This window comes from Elephas maximus, chromosome 2, assembly GCF_024166365.1.
Source record: "Elephas maximus indicus isolate mEleMax1 chromosome 2, mEleMax1 primary haplotype, whole genome shotgun sequence".
Taxonomy (NCBI): domain Eukaryota; kingdom Metazoa; phylum Chordata; class Mammalia; order Proboscidea; family Elephantidae; genus Elephas; species Elephas maximus.
Window position 1 is genome coordinate 123,979,626 of NC_064820.1, and position 15,806 is coordinate 123,995,431.

Below are 15,806 nucleotides of genomic sequence, written 5' to 3' on the forward strand. Positions count from 1 at the left end.
CCCGCTGGTGTGTGAGCTCTGGGTACTACTGCCTGAGATTGTTGTGGGTATGTGCTGGTTACGGGAGAGGGGGACACCCAAGTAACGTAGCAGATGCAAGACCCAAAGCAATCTGGCACTGCTGTTTCCAAGGCCTCTACCTTTAGCCCATGGCTGCAGCATTGTGCTGGAAAGGGCTGGGTAGTGGGGAATGGATGCTGGTACTAGCACTGGTGGTCTGTGTCACAGAGAACCATTTTCTCCCCAGAGTAAAAGGCTAGCCTCTGGCCTCCCTGCATTAGCTGCCCAACCCCTCCCCCCACCCCCAGCATCTTGCTTATCTTGAACACTTAAGAAAGAGTACCACTTTCTTCTTACCCAGCACTTCCCCCTTAGACTCTGCAGTGGCTCCCCAATGCCTACAACATCAGACCAAAATGCTTCTACTTGGCTCTCTCTAAGTCACCTACTACCATACTCCCCCACACCCGTCCCTAGCCTCTGTGTAAACTCCTGCTCACGTCAGGGTATGCAGATGCTGCCTGCAGTGCAGCTGTGGGAACCTGGCCTCAAGCCCTCTGTATCAATTGGGAAGCCATCCTCCTCTCAGTCTGTAGTGTCCATTGGCACATTGCCACCTCCATGAGGCTCTCTGTTTACTTCCCCAAAAAGTGGCTCTTTGGCTCCCATAGCTCTTTGCCTGTCCTTCCTTCATGGCCCTGGTTGCATTATGTCTCAGATCAATTATATCTGCATGTGTGTATATGGAATGGGAAGATCAGAGAGAGAGAGGCACAGCGTGCTCATCGTTGGGACCTCTAACACCTAGCACACAGCCTGGCCCAAAGTCATTGTCCAAGAAACATTTGAAGAAAAAGAAGGAATAAAGGCAGGAAGGAAGGAGCCCACTTTTTAAAAAGCCTTATTGACTGATTTCAATAAGCTTCCAGTCCGGGAGGTTGTTTCGGTGCCTGGGAACAGCAGTAGCAAGCTTTGTCCTTCAGTGTGAGGGACCTCTTCGTGAGCACAGAATGGCTGGAGTTTTCATTTTTCAACTGGCAGCAGGAAAAGCAAGGCTAATAAAGAACCAAGATTTTATCAGCAGCTCTCCCACAGGTCCCAGGATGGGCAGGGGTTGTGTCTGAGATGTTCCGTGTCAGCCAGCCATGAAGCCTGAGCCCTGCATGCTGGGCACTGTTCTTGACACCAGTGGCTGCCTCCTGTTGGAGGGCCCAAGGTTCCATGAAGCACCCCAAGGCCCCACCTCTGTGCAGCCTTGGCCTTACAGACAAATGGAGCCCTTGCTGGTCACTATTTGAAAGAGTCACAAAGGCAGCCTGTAACCCACCCACCCTTCAGTGCTCACAGCTGACCCTCTATGTTTGTGTGTCTGGCAGGGCTCAGCGGCAGGCTGCTGGCCTCCTGTGGGAAGAAGTTCTGCAGCCGCGGAAGCCGGTGTGTGCTCAACAGAGAGACGGGGGAGCTGGAATGCCGGTGCCTGGACAGATGCAGGCCCAGCTACATGCCCGTGTGTGGCTCCAACGGGCAGTTATATGAAAACCACTGTGAGCTCCACCGGGCCGCTTGTCTGTTGAAGAAGAAAATTGTCATTGTCCACAGCAAGGACTGCTTCCTTAAAGGTAGGAAGATGGCTTCTTGCCTCTATGCTTTTGGGTTCTGTGATGGATCTTCTAATGCCCTTTTGATCAATGACCTGGGTGCTGAGTCTACAGGTTAAATGCATACAGAGAGTAGAGAGAGATGAAGACTGACATTTTAACAAAATGGCAGCAGTGGCATTTCAATGGTGCTCATTCTGTTTACTTTCTGCTTCCAAAGACACCCCTCCCCCCACCCTTAGAGGAAGCTCCTTGGAGAACAGAATCCAGGGAGGTCAAACTAAACCCTGGTTGGCACAGAACACACTTTCATTAGAAACCAGACGGCAAGGTATTACTCAGGTCTCTCGTGTTGGGTGAGCCCTTGCAAGGTGGTGAAATGGACCACATTTACCCTTCTGAACAGAGTCCCATGAACCAGGAGGCTGTTCCGTGCATAGAATATGGCCAGGTGGACACATGGGGGTTTTAGCATGTCAGGGCATCAAACCCTGACCTGACAGAAAAGCCTTCCATACCTGACCTGTCTAGAATACCTCTGAGCAAGACATATCAGAGCATGTCCATGGAGCAGGAGCCAAAGGACCCAGGCTTTATGCTGGGGCTGAGTCTGAGGACAAAGGCAGTGTCAGCTTCCACTAGATTTTAAGTGCCACAAGAGCAGGGGCAATGGCTGTTTATGCATTGATGTTGTCTCAGCACCTAGCACAGTGCCTTACACCAAGAAGGTGCTCAGCAGCTCACAGACACTTGAAGATGTGAGCATTAGAAGGCAAAGCCCTAGGATGACATGGCCCCAATTAACGATAGATGCCGCCATCTGTAGAAATATCCTGAAATAAAATGACCACGCATGACTAACCAAGGAAATATATAGACAGCAGAAGCAGCAGATGGGACAGGCCCATATAGACTGCTGAGCTGGGGATGTTGGAAGTGGGAGACCCCACCTGGGGTTACACGATGTAAGAGGTCTGCTTCGGGGAGGGCAGGGAGAAGAAGAGAAGGCTTGGGATAGAGACCTGCCAGATGCCCACAACACAGACAGCAGTGGGCTTTTGAGCATTCAGAGGAGGGGAGGGCCAGGGCTCCGGCCTCCCTACCAGGCTTCGAGTCTGCAGAGGGCAGGACAGATGAGTGCAAGTCAGGGTGGTCGGAGCCGTGGCGATGGGGCACAGGCCCTTGGCTTCCTACAGCCTATGCTTGGGCCACCTGCACCGACACAATGCACCACTCTCCTCTGTCACTCATGAGCTGTGGCAGCGCAGGCACCTGGAGCAGGCAGAATGCTGGCAAGTCATGTTTATCGCATGATGACAATAGTCTTAGACACTTTCATGGCTGTGCTTATGACATGAACGTGGAAGTGCTTTAAAGTCATGAGGCGCATTATGGAAATGAGCCCAGGAAAAACGCCCTGGTCTGGATTCTCTGCCCAGCCGCATGCCTGTGACGCCTCGGCAGCCAGGAGCACTGAAACACTTGACCAGTTGCTCCAGCTTCATTGGCCGTGTTGAATTTTATAGACTGATGTTCCATTCTCTGGTTTCCAATATCCCCTAAATTGCATCTTTCTAAAGGTTTTTATTTCTGCATCAGAGTGTGCACAGCCTCCCTCTCCATCGGTTATTCAAACAGCATTTCTCATTTCACAGGAGGGAAAAAACAACCACCACAAAGCCCACCGAGGTGAGGGATGATGCGGGGCATGGGGGTGCAGGCACTGGAGAGCATAGGCCTGGGCAGTGGGGAGGTGGCGCCCATGAGCACATTAGGTGATAGTCTGCTTCATGCTGATCGAATTTTCCCACCAAGTCCTTCCGGCTCGTTGTGTTTTTCACAGGTTTGGTGCATTCTCACCCACTCAGTGTGGAAGATCTGTTCTTCCAGAGATCCCTTTGCAGAGGGGAATGTCTGGTTTGCATCCTGGTTCTGCCACTTTCTAGCTGTGTGACCTTGGGCAAGTCACTCCAACTCTCTCGGCCTTTTCCACAGCTGTAAAATGGGGCTAACAGCAGTACCTGCCTACTCCAGCAGTGGAGAGGATTAAATGAGATGCTACACAAAACTCATTTACCACGGAGTCTGGCACACTGCAGTGTTTGATACTAATGATACCTGTGATCATTATTTATTCAAATCCCACAAGACCACAGCCTTAGAACACAGAGATGTACAAATCACAAAGGGAACATAGAGCTGGGGTCCAGGGCTCTACCCAGAAGGTATGGGGGGACTTTGGGGAATATTATGAGGTCCAATTTTTAAGGCTTAATGGTATGTGGAGAGTGAGTGAGGAGGGGTGTGCTGAGGGTCAGGCCCCGGTGGTGTCCCAGAGATACTCACAGGCCCAGGGCTGCCCTGTCTGCAGACCTGGCCTCTTGGGTCTGGACCACATGGAGCAGCTTTCCCTGCTCTGTGCTCAGGGCAGCTCTAGTCCCCAGCAGGCGGACAGGGCTGCCTCTCCCCCTCTAACATCCTGTGGACTGTGCCCAATACAGACCTGCTCACTATGAACAGGGATTTACAAATGGAGTGGAGGACAGGCCAGCCCTAAGGGGTGAGCATTTCTCCCCCTTCCCCAGAACCACAACCTAAACAGGGAGCAGGAGGGTTGGAAATGGACAGACAGAGCCTCTTTCAGAGGGGGACTTGGAGAAATGAGGATGCAAAGGACCTGTTCCTGCAGCCCCCACCCCAAGATGGCAGCAGAATATTGAATGCCAGCTTGAGCTCCATCGATGACAATTTGTCATTTGTCCAAAATTTCCAGGGAGTTATTGCTACAAGAATATTAAAAGCATCTTTTTCTCACGTAAGCAAAAATGCTAACATCATCTCTTTGTCCACTCTTTTTTTCTACCAGACTTTACAAAGAGACGTTATGACTTCATCCACTGGGACTTTATCTGCCCAAGTCAATATTAGGACAGTCATTACAGGACTGGAGTGTTGAGCGAGGTGGAGGATAGTGGATTATTTGGGGCTAAGCTTCTGCCATTGGGAACCCACCATCTGTGGCCAGAGCCCCAGGGCCCGAGTGGGGAAGGGTCTCCTGGGACCTGGTGGGGCCCTCACCACTCACAGGAGAAGAGGCAGCATTCTAAGCCCCCCTTAGGAGTCCCAGTGGCACAGCGGTTAAGCACATGGCCCCATTTACGAGAAAACTGGATTTGCGTTCTGTTTGCGCTGGCAGTGGGATTCCTTGTTAACGCAGGATGAAATATAATATCATTTAGGGATCATTAGCATATGTGAAAATCAGAACAGACTCAAAAGTATTGCTTCAGCTCACATTTGCGGCTTTGTTACCAGGCTTCCTGGAGTCATAAACAGAACCTCTCTTGCTGAAAGCCCAGGGAAGGAAGGATCTCTTTCTTCTTAGGGTCAAGCCCTTGAATTAATGTCCGATTTTTCCTTGGCACCAAATACCACCAGAGAATACGAAGAAAGTCACTGCTATTTAACTTCTCATGGGGTTTGTGTTTTAAAAGCTAGCTAGTGACATGGCGTTCCTATTTGTGTAGTAGGTGGCACTTTAAAATTATTTTTCTTACTTGGTTTTGAATTCACGCTTTATCTCCTACACTGTTGAACAAAATGAGCTCAGCTTTCAGCAATCACTCCCCACGCCAAGGCTGTATTACACTGGATGATACAGTGTCAGAGTTGGGCAGCTTTTCAAAAAAACCATGAAATTACGGAAGAAAAAGTCTGTTAGAGGTTCAGTTTTAAATGGACCCTTAAGCTTCCTGGGCCTGAATGGTCTTTGTAGGTGCACTTTGTTGCTGGGGAAAGGTGTTCCCAGGCTTATGCAATCAGAGGAAATAATTTGCATTTTGGGAAAAAAAATTAAACATACTACTGGATCACTAGCAACTCATTTTTCTTTAAGTGTTACTAAACACAGGAATAAAAACACAACATTTTGTTGCAAGTTAGCAGAGCACATAGATCCTGCTGCCAAAGATGCTTTTTCCCCCCCTTATTATTTTGTTGCTGTTTTTTTACTTTGAATTTTATTGCTTTAGGAATCTAAATTAAGCCCCACTTCTGGGTCGTTTCTACACTTCTGCAAGCCTTTTGTACCCTGTCACGAGAAGCTACTTGTGTCCCCAGCTATGTCAGCCCATCCCTCAGCAAGAGACTCAGCTTTCCTAGATTTGTGAGATCTTGGGCCCCCAGGTCATGATAATGTCAGGTCATGATGATGTCAGGTCATGATGTCAGGTCATGATGATGTCAGGCCGTGATGATGTCAGGTCATGATGATGTCAGGTCATGATGATGTCAGGTCATGATGATGTCAGGCCGTGATGATGTCAGGCATCGATGATGGCAGACATCAATGATGGCAGCCATCAATGATGGCAGACATTGATGATGACAGACATTGATGATGGCTGGCATTTAACTCTCTGAAGTGGGTCCCTATGCAAGGAGGTGCTGGGGCCTAAGAGATGCAATGAGCCATCATGGAGAGATCCAGGGATTGTGTGGCACGATGATTATGGGCACCAGCTTTGGGGTCAGTGGGGTGTCTATACTATATGCCTCCTTGGATAAGGCATAGGGTCGCTATGAGTCGGAATCAACTTGACGGCACTGGGTTGGTGTTTTTTTTTTTTTTTTTTTTGGTGCCTTCACTTACCTGTGTGACTACCTACCTGAGGTGGTGAGGTTATAAGTATTTAATGAGCACATAGTGAGCACCTGGGTGGTGCAGTTTGCACAAACAGTTAACTGCAAGGTTAGAGGTTTAAGTCTACCCATAAGCACTGCAAAAGAAAGGCCTGGTGATCTACTTCCATAAGATTATAGCCATTGAAAGCCCCATGGAGTGCAGTTCTACTCTGAAACACACGAGGCCACCATGAGTTGGAATCAATTCAATGGCTGCCTTTTTTGTTGGTTTGTTTGTTTTTTGGTTTAGTGAGCATTCTTTGATAAACAGTATCAAAAGGGCTCAGGAGGGTGGTGATGTTGTTGTAAACATCTGGGCAGGTTCAAGGGGCAGATACAAGAGAACTTAAGAACCTCACCTTCTTCTTTGACAGCTATGTGTATATGCTAAGAGGTCATTGGTAGTGGGTGTTCTTGTGAAAGAAGAAAGAGAAGAAAGTTGTCAATCCTCTATATTTATTTTGTAAATAACTAGAATTTGACTTCCAAATGATCAAATGTGATGGTCACCTTCTCCAACTGCATTGCTTTTTGAAAACAAATGTAATGAGTCACCCAAGTTCACCCAGCGAGTTGGTAGAGAAGCAAGAGCCAAGCACCCCTGATTCCTGCTCTAGAGGAAGTTTCTGGAGCGTATGAGAGGCTCTCAGGAAATACCCATTGAGTCGAGGGTGGGATTAATCTGCCTGAGGATACACAGGTGAATGTTTAGAGAATGTGCTGGAGGAAAGGAGACTTTGGAGGGGATGGTGAAGGGCGAGTGAGTGTTGGCCAGGTTGAGAGAATGGGAGGGAGGGAGTGCGGGCACGAAGTACCTCTAGGCCCAGGGAAGAGCAAGTGGCTAAAATGCAGATCTAGGGATAGAGAGGGTGCAGCAGGGGAGAAATGCAGAAAGAGCTAAGAGCAAGATGGAGAAAGGCCTTAAATGCCAAGGTAGGTGGTTTGAGCTAAAACGCACTGGGTGTCAGATGAGCTAGTTCAACTTTATCATTTCCCAGATGGGGACCCAGAAGCCCAGAGAGGGCTAGCACCTGCCTAGAGTCACACAGGCAGAGCTGAGCCTGAGAAGGCTCTGCTACTACAGCCAGCCCTTTGAAAGCACCTACAGGTTGGTGGCTGTTTTCAGTCAGGTCCCAATGTGACATCTTCAGAGCAGATGTAATTGCTTCATCCTTCTCCCCAGGAGGATTTCTGGTGCTGCAGAGGTGGCCTCAGGATCCAGGGTAGTAGGAAAGCCCCCTTTCCTCAATGCTGGGCTGGGCTAACAGGGAGCTTCTCAAGGAAAAGCTGGCTCACACATCCCAAACTAACAAGGCCTCTGAACATCAGAAAACCAGACCTCTTTCTCCTGCTAAGAAAGGGTAAGAAACTCAGGGTAACCCAGAAGACGGCCAGAGGACCCAGGATCCAAAGCTAGCAGAGTCTCTGGGGACAAGCCTGCCTGTACCTGGTCTGGTATTCCACTATCTCTCAAATCCCCTTTCCTGTGTTTCCAATTGCCCATCCACTCCCGGGCCTCCCACATTTCCGTCCAGAGCACCGTGCTGCTCCCCCAGTCCTTGCCAAGGAATCTCTCTCTCCCCAGTCCCTTCCTGGACTTCAGTGTGTACTCCACAGAGGAGGATGGGGCCATCTTGCACCAAGCTACCCAGGTACACAGACATTTATTGCACGCCTGCTGGGCACCAAGCCGTGTGCTAGGGACTGAGGACACCAGAATGATCAGGACACCAGGCCAAAGGAAGGTCAGTCACTCCCAGAGTCCAGTTCCAGGGACATCACTTGGGGGCTGCTGTAGCCACAGCCTCCCAGAAGACCCCAAGGACAAATGAGACTCTCTATGGACTGTCTCCTGCTTTGGAGCCTCCCTGAAGATTCTGGAAGCATCAGTCAAACAGCTGGGGGTTGACTGAACTGAAAATTTACTAACAACATCCCTCACCCCTCACCCCTCACCAGCACAGTGTTCCTTGGAGCTGTCATCCCATTTGTAGAATCTGCTTCCAGGATCAGGAAACATGACTTAAAACAAACATGTGTGTTCCTTGAATATTTCTTCTGGGTTTTATGAAAGTAATGCCCTGGTATGAGCACCCTGCAAATGTGAAGAATGTTATCAGTTTAGCACGTGTGGTGTGCTTCACAGAGCCACCACGTTTTGAATGAATTAATTACATTCCGGTAATTAAAAATTGCTAATAAATTATTGAGCTGAGAAAGTCCCACACTGCATTGATTTCACTCGTGGAAACAAGTCACAGCCTCTGACTCTCCCACATTGTTTCCTGACGCCCCCTCCTTATCTCCAACCCCGTCTTCTGCCTCACTCTCCCCTATTAGGTTAAGCCAGGCTTCCCGTGCAGACAACACCCAACTGAGCCTTCATCCCTACCCTCTCCCTGCACCATCAGTAGAGCTTTTGCAGCTGCATGCTGGGACCCTCCCCCAGGAGCCACTGGTACCTCAGATTCAATGAGTCCAAAGTAAACTCACCTTCTCCCAGCTCCCTTTGCTCTGATGTCCTTTCTCCCTCTTGCAGAGTCTGTCTTGGTGACAGCAGCAACCTCCCCACACCCCAGACTCCCAACGAAGAGACAGGGCTTTTCCTTGCTTCCTCCCTGTAGCTGAGCCACACTGCCCTCCCCCCCCAACCCCAAATCCTGCCAAGTTTATTCCCATACTATTTCTTGATTCTGTCCCCTCTTCTATAGCTCTTCACCACTACACACGTCCATTCCACCATCATCTCCCACCTGGACAATCCCTGTGGCCTCCTAGCTGTTCTCCTGGATCCTGTCAGATACTTCTTCAAACCCACCTTCCATATGGCTTCAAGAATGAACTTTCTAAGATGTAATGTTGACTTTGCTGCTCCCCTGCTTGAACCTTCCATTCATACATCCAGTAAACATATACCTACTCTGAGTCAGGCAGCAGTAGTCCCCTACTTACGACATATTTGAGTTAGAGTGAACCACACTTATGACCACCTTTATATCTATCTTATTGTTAATAATATGTACTATATACAATGTTGCAGCACATAATTTGCTGAACTCATCATATCTGTAAGTTTATGTGTAATGTTTTGGACCCCCAAAGACAAATAAAGATCAGAATTATAAGATACTACTAATAAAATAATAATAATGAATGAAAACTAAAAAAAAATGAGGTATTCAATTTATGTCAGAACTTTCAATGGAGTCGTCGGAACAGAACCCCATCGTAAGTTGGGGATGACCTGTACTATTCCAGGCACTGGGGAAACAGCAGCAAACAGCACAGGCAAGATTCCTGCCCTCATGGGGTGTACAGTCTTATGAGAGAGACACATAGTACACAAGAGATAAAGTATGCTAGCTGGTGATAAGTGCCATAGAGAAGAATAAAGCAAGGGAGCTTCTACAGTGAGAAGCGACATTTGAGCAAAGATCTGAAAGAGGGTCTTAGGAGGCTAGGGAGCGAGGCAGTTGAACATCTGGAGAAAGAACATTCCAGGCAGAAGGACTAGCAAGTGCAAAGACCCTGAGGTGAGAGCTTGTCTGGTGTTTGGGGGGATCAAAAGGGAGGCCAGGGTCTCTGGAGCAAGGGGAGTAAGGGAGGTCAGAGGGGCCGGGGGGCAGATCATCAATGTTGGGGCTCACTGGCCATTGGAAAGTCATGCTTTTAACCACTGTGCTATATTGTGCTAATTATTCCACCACACCCACCAAGAGACAGCCTTGAGAGGGCCTCCCTCTTCACCACCACCCACAGAAAGCTGGTAAAGGGTGTACACAGGATGAAATGAGACATCAAAGGAGATTTTGGCTTCTCTGAGCTAGGGGGCCATCGTGGGTATTGAGGGAACATGAGGGAAGGGGCAGGGGGCAGGGGGGAGGCCCTCATGGAGAGTGGGGGAGCCCTTGGCTCAAGCTGCTGAGAACATTTTAGGGGAGCCCAGGCTTAACATCTGGGAGGCTTTAGATGATCACCAGGAGACCAGTATTTAATTACTGGAGCAAGGCAAAGTTGATTTGGGACTTCCTTAAGGTTCTCCCCCATTGTGCCTTCAATTAAGATCAAGGCCCCCATGTAGCATCCACTAAATAACATCGCCTATTGAATCTCTGTGCACAAGCAGTTTATCTAATTATCTGTGTGACAAACTCAGCTGCTGTCAGACCAGCCACAACTCAAATATGTTGATTCTGCCTAAGAGTTTTTTCTGCTTACTGACAGGCTCGAGGAAAGACCGTCCATGCTCCTGTGGACTCCTTTCAGGCCATTCTGCTATCTGGTGATATCAGGAGCTGAGGACCCAGTGTCTAGGAGGACCAGCGGGCGCAGGAGTTGAGCCGAGGCCTGGAGTCCGCCTGTCCTTGGTTCTTCTCCCTCGCCCCAGGCCCCTACCACTGACAGGGGCGACCAGCCTTTCTGCCTTCTTTTCGGGACAAGAAAGCAATGGCCCAGTTTGGGCCATGTTTTTTTCTCCAAAGAGCAGGAGGAGCAATTACTACCACGCCAAATTAAGTGAAAGAAGTCAATAGAGTTGGGGAGCAGACTCGCACACTGACCCAGGGAGAGAGCAGGTAATGGCTCATCTCCATCAGCAGAGTGTCTACGTGAGTGAACGTTCCCCACAGAGTAAGCTTACGAAGTGCACGAATACCAAGACCACACCTAAACACCAAGCAGCACATCTGTGGACTTGAGTCAGCCAGGAGTGCCAAGCTGAGGCCTAGCCCTCCTGCAGCATCTTGGGTTTCTGGGTTCCTCCTTGTATGTGGGCTTGTGCCAGGCTCTGCAGCACATGTAGGTCAGCAAAAAGAGGAAGATCCTTGACAAGATGAATTGACACACCAGCTGTGACGATGGCCTCAAACATAATAATTGTGAGGATGGCACAGGACTGGGCAGTGTTTCGTTCTGTTGTACATAGGGTTGCTATGAGTCAGAACTGACTCAACAGCACCTAACAACAACAACAACTGGACCGAGTGTTCTCATGGCTGATGAAGGAAGGCAGGGCTTTGCAATAGCGCCAGGTTTGGACATTTCCTCCTCACAGGTCCTGCCCTCTGCTTTTCTTCTTGTCATATTCACTTCTGCTTTGATGCATTTTGATCACTCATTAATGAAGGTAATCAGAGTAAAAACTTTTCTTCAAAAGGCACCTCTAAATGAAAAGAATACAATCACATTGCTTGCAAGTACAGTCATGTGTCACTTAACAACTATAATAAAAAAAACCCAAACCAAACCCTCTTCTGTCAAGTTGATTCTGATTCATAGTGACCTTATAGGACAGAGTAGAACTGTCCCATAGGGTTTACAAGGAGCAGCTGGTAGATTCAAACTGCCGACCTTTTGGTTAGCAGCCAAGCTCGTAACCACTGCACCACCAGGGCTCCTAATGTACACAATATGTTTTGTGAAATAGGACGTTATGTGATTTGGATGTTGTGAAAACATGCCTAAATAGTGAGAATAACATTCACTGATTTTCTACCTTCATATTATTTAATAACCTTTGTTTCACTTCCAAATCGATACTTCTCCTTTGTGTCTTGCGGCTGCTATCACTAGCGCTGGCTTTGCTGCATTTGGGAGCCATGATGCACTTCACAGCAATATTTTTGAAAGAAAATTAAACACAGAGATAGTGCTACAACTCTCAAGGGCCATGCAATACATGAGATTGGGTGCTGCTGCCTACGAGTGGAAGCATACACTGTTACACAGTAAACTTCTTATCTGTAAGTAGGGAAAGTTCACATTAAAATAACCATAGAAAGTACAGTACATCTATAAGCCAGTAACATAGGCATTTATTTTGACTATCAAGATGTTATGTATTATAGATTTTGTATGTACTGTACCATTATACACCTGGCAGCACAATCACTTTATATACAAGAGACATGAGGTGCTGTGTTTCGTGTGGGAAGGTATTACATTCACTACGTCTGGTTATGTCCCATTTTCCTGTCAGGATTTCTGAACTCTCTTATAACCTTATGGGACCACAGACTTATACGCGGTCAGACATTGCCCAAAGAGCTGTTGCGCAATGCATGGCTGTAATTAAAATAGCTAAATGCAGTGAACTCTGTCTATTTATCACATGCATGGGGACCTGATTTGTGCATTTATCTTTATAGCTGGAAGGAAGGGCTCATCCAGTGACCTGATGGCCATCTCTAGTGTTGTTAGCTGCTCATGGTAATTCTATGCACAATGGAACAAAACACCATCTGGTCCTGCACCATCCCCATGATTGGTTGCAGATTGTCCTATTGTGATCCGTAGGGCTTTGAGAGAATTCTACCACCGAGCCACCATTGCCCTCCTTAGGAAACATTTGTTTCCTCTTCCACTGCTTGTCTTTTGGTCCACTTCTCACCATCTTCAGTTGGCTGAGGTCTGAGGTGTGACTTCTGGCCTGGTCCCCAGGGGTCTCCAGGGCCTCTGTGAGTCCCCACCTGCCTAGCTCATTCTGCTGGACTCAGTTCCCTGACTCCCTCACCCACACATCTGCCTTTCTCCTTCCCTCCCCCTTTAATTCTCTCTCTAGTGCTGTGATAATCCATGTTTCCATTGAAATAAAATAAACCCACTGTTTTTGCATAATGAGTTGTAGAGACTTTCCTTAAACAGTTGGGTAGAGCCTGTGCTGTTTACTGGGTCTGTGGGGACCCTAACAGCTGAGACTCTTAAACTTCTCCCCATCCAAGCCAAGCCCACAGCAACCTGGCCAGTGATTTCGGGAACCCTAGATTAGAGGCACCGCATAATATGGTAGGGTCTGATGAAAGATTCTGTCCTGATAGAGGGTGATGGTCAGGAGATAGGGAATGAGGAGGAGATCTGTGCAGAGCTGCAGAAGGGGAACTGCCCCAGAGCGAAGACATTTCAAAAGGAGACACCAGGATGAGGGTTGGAGGTGGTGCTGGGAAAGATCAGCGACACCTCATCCTAATCATTTAGAGTTCGAGCATGTTGGGTTTCCATTCCACCCCTGAACAAGTTCCAGATTTTCAAGGTTTTATCTCACTGTTAGGTCACCAGTGCTAATAAAAGAGAAGTTAAATTCCCTACTCAGGAGTGAAATTTCATGGCCATGAAATCTATTTGATTATGGCTCAATCTATTTGAGCCATAATTCCACAGTTTTAGCAATCTCACCAGGGCTGTGGTGAGCGTAAACAGAGGTGATGCCTGAACAGACCTGTCTGAACAAGAGTTAAAGAGAAGTGGGCCTCTGCAACATAGAAGGAGGACAGCATCCCACTCAAGATGCAGAGGGAGAGCAAGCTTTTGGAAAAAATTATTACGAGAAACAGCACATTTTAGAGAGCAACTGTGTTTTGCTCTCAATTCAACAGAATATGAACTCTGAAATGAGATGAAGAATGGGATTATAAATCGGCTGAGCCACAGCAAAAATAAAATGGAAGCTGGAGGATATAAAGAATATAAGTGTGTCAGTTTAGCCAACTGTGAAGTGGAAGGGAGTGCAGCCTACACAAACAAGCCCTCACTTCTGACATGAGCTGCAAGTTCGGGAGTCTTCTTCAATAACTCAGTAGAAGGACTCACAGAACTCACTGGAAACTGTTATGGTTATGGTTTATTGCAGGGAAAAACCAAAAACAAAACCAAACCCAGTGCTGTCAAGTTGATTCTGACTCATGGCGACCCTATAGGACAGAATAGAACTGCCCCATAGAGTTTCCAAGGAGGGCCTAGTGGATTCGAACTCCCAACCCTTTGGTTAGCGGCCATAGCACTTAACCACTATGCCACCAGGGTTTCCTTTGCAGGGAAAAGACAGATTAAAATCAGCCAAGGGAAGAAGCACATGGGGAGAGCCTGGTGGGTTCTAAATATGGAGCTTCCAGTTGTCCTCTCTCTGGAGTCAAGACAGTGTTACACTCCCGGTATCAAGTGAGACAAAATGCTCAGAGAATTGCCAACCTGGGAAGCTCACCATGGCAGCCTCAGTGTCCAGAGTTTTCAGTGGGGCTTCATCAGGTAGGCATGATTGACTGCCCATGTGGCTGATCTCAGCCTCCAGTCTCTCAGGAGGTCAACTAGATACCACGCAACCCAAAGCCTCACCCTAAATCATATATGTTGGCAGTGGGTCATGATAAAGACCCTGAAGCTAATCAAAGAAAGATTTCAAGAAAAATTCCCATAAAGATGAAAGATTCATAAAATAAGTCAAAATAAGATATAAACTGCTAAAAATTACAGGGTTTAAAAAAAATTTAATATATTTGAAGTGTCTAGGCAGAGACCAAAAAAAAAATCTGGTTTCCTATAAAGGAAAGAACAAAAAACTCCTCTAAGACTTTTCTGTAACATTAAAAATCTAGAAGGCAGTGAAGAACATCTGCAGAGTTTTGAGATGATAACATTGTGACCTAAGAATTCTACATCCATCAAGTGACCATCCATGTGCGGAAACAACAAAGTATTCTCTGATATGCACATGCTCAGATAATAGACCATGTATTCTCGGCCAGAAAACACACACACAGAAAGAAAAACCCCAGCAATCCAGAGACAATTCAGAACTTGAGAAAGAGGGCGTTGGGATACTCAAGGCATAGAGGTGAGCACAGGAACTCCTTCAATGAGAAGTTGCCTAAATAATTGTTTTAAATGTAGTTACCAAAAATCACAAAGGGTAAATGATGCAGTTAAATACATTTAATATCCTTGACTGACGTGTGGGAATGTGAACAGGTCCTGTGTAATTCTTGACTAAAAACCGAACCCATTTGGACAGAGTAGAACTCCCCCATACAGTTTCCAAGGAGCGCCTGGTGGATTCAAATTGCCGACCTTTTGGTTAGCAGCCGTAGCTCTTAGCCACTATGCTACCAGGGCTTCCATTCTTGACTAAGTTAAAAAGAATACATCAACCCAACGAGGCAATTTTCCATGAATTCTATCCTTACTACCCAGCATGAACCTGATGCTGCCCTCAAACAAGTATCCCCAATTGTTCCCTGCTACACCTAAGAGACTTTCCTTCTGCTTTTGCCGGTGTGTCAGCCATTGACTGACAGGATCTGCCTCAGGATCCCATGCCTTTATTGCAGTGCCTCGAGTATGTGTTCACCCGTTTCAAGAGGTGGCATATGATCAGGAACCGATGGTACTGAAGGAAGAAGTCCAAGCTGCTCTGAAGGCATTGGTGAAAAACAAGGCTCCAGGAATTGATGGAATATCAACTGAGATGTTTCAACAAACAGATGTAGCGCTGGAGGTGCTCACTTGTCTATGCCAAGAAATATGGAAGACAGCTTCCTAGCCCACTGACTGGAAGAGATACACATTTATGCCTATTCCCAGGAAAGGTGATCCAACTGAATGTGGAAATTATAGAACAGTATCATTACTATCACATGCAAGCAAAATTTTGCTAAAGATCATTCAAAAACGGCTGCAGCAGTATATCGACAGGGAACTGCCAGAAATTCAGGCGGTTTCAGAAGAGGATGTGGAACCAGAGATATCATTGCTGAT

At 47.3% G+C, this 15,806-nt stretch overlaps 1 protein-coding gene across 1 annotated transcript in view; it reads left to right on the top strand.

Moving 5' to 3' along the window:
• The window catches only part of FSTL4 (follistatin like 4), a 495,961-nt gene that overhangs the window by 259,034 nt on the left and 221,121 nt on the right, over positions 1-15,806 (top strand). The window contains exon 5 of the mRNA XM_049872391.1: positions 1,384-1,619. Within this exon, the coding sequence (XP_049728348.1) occupies positions 1,384-1,619 (236 nt within the window). The remainder of the gene's footprint in view (positions 1-1,383; positions 1,620-15,806) is intronic.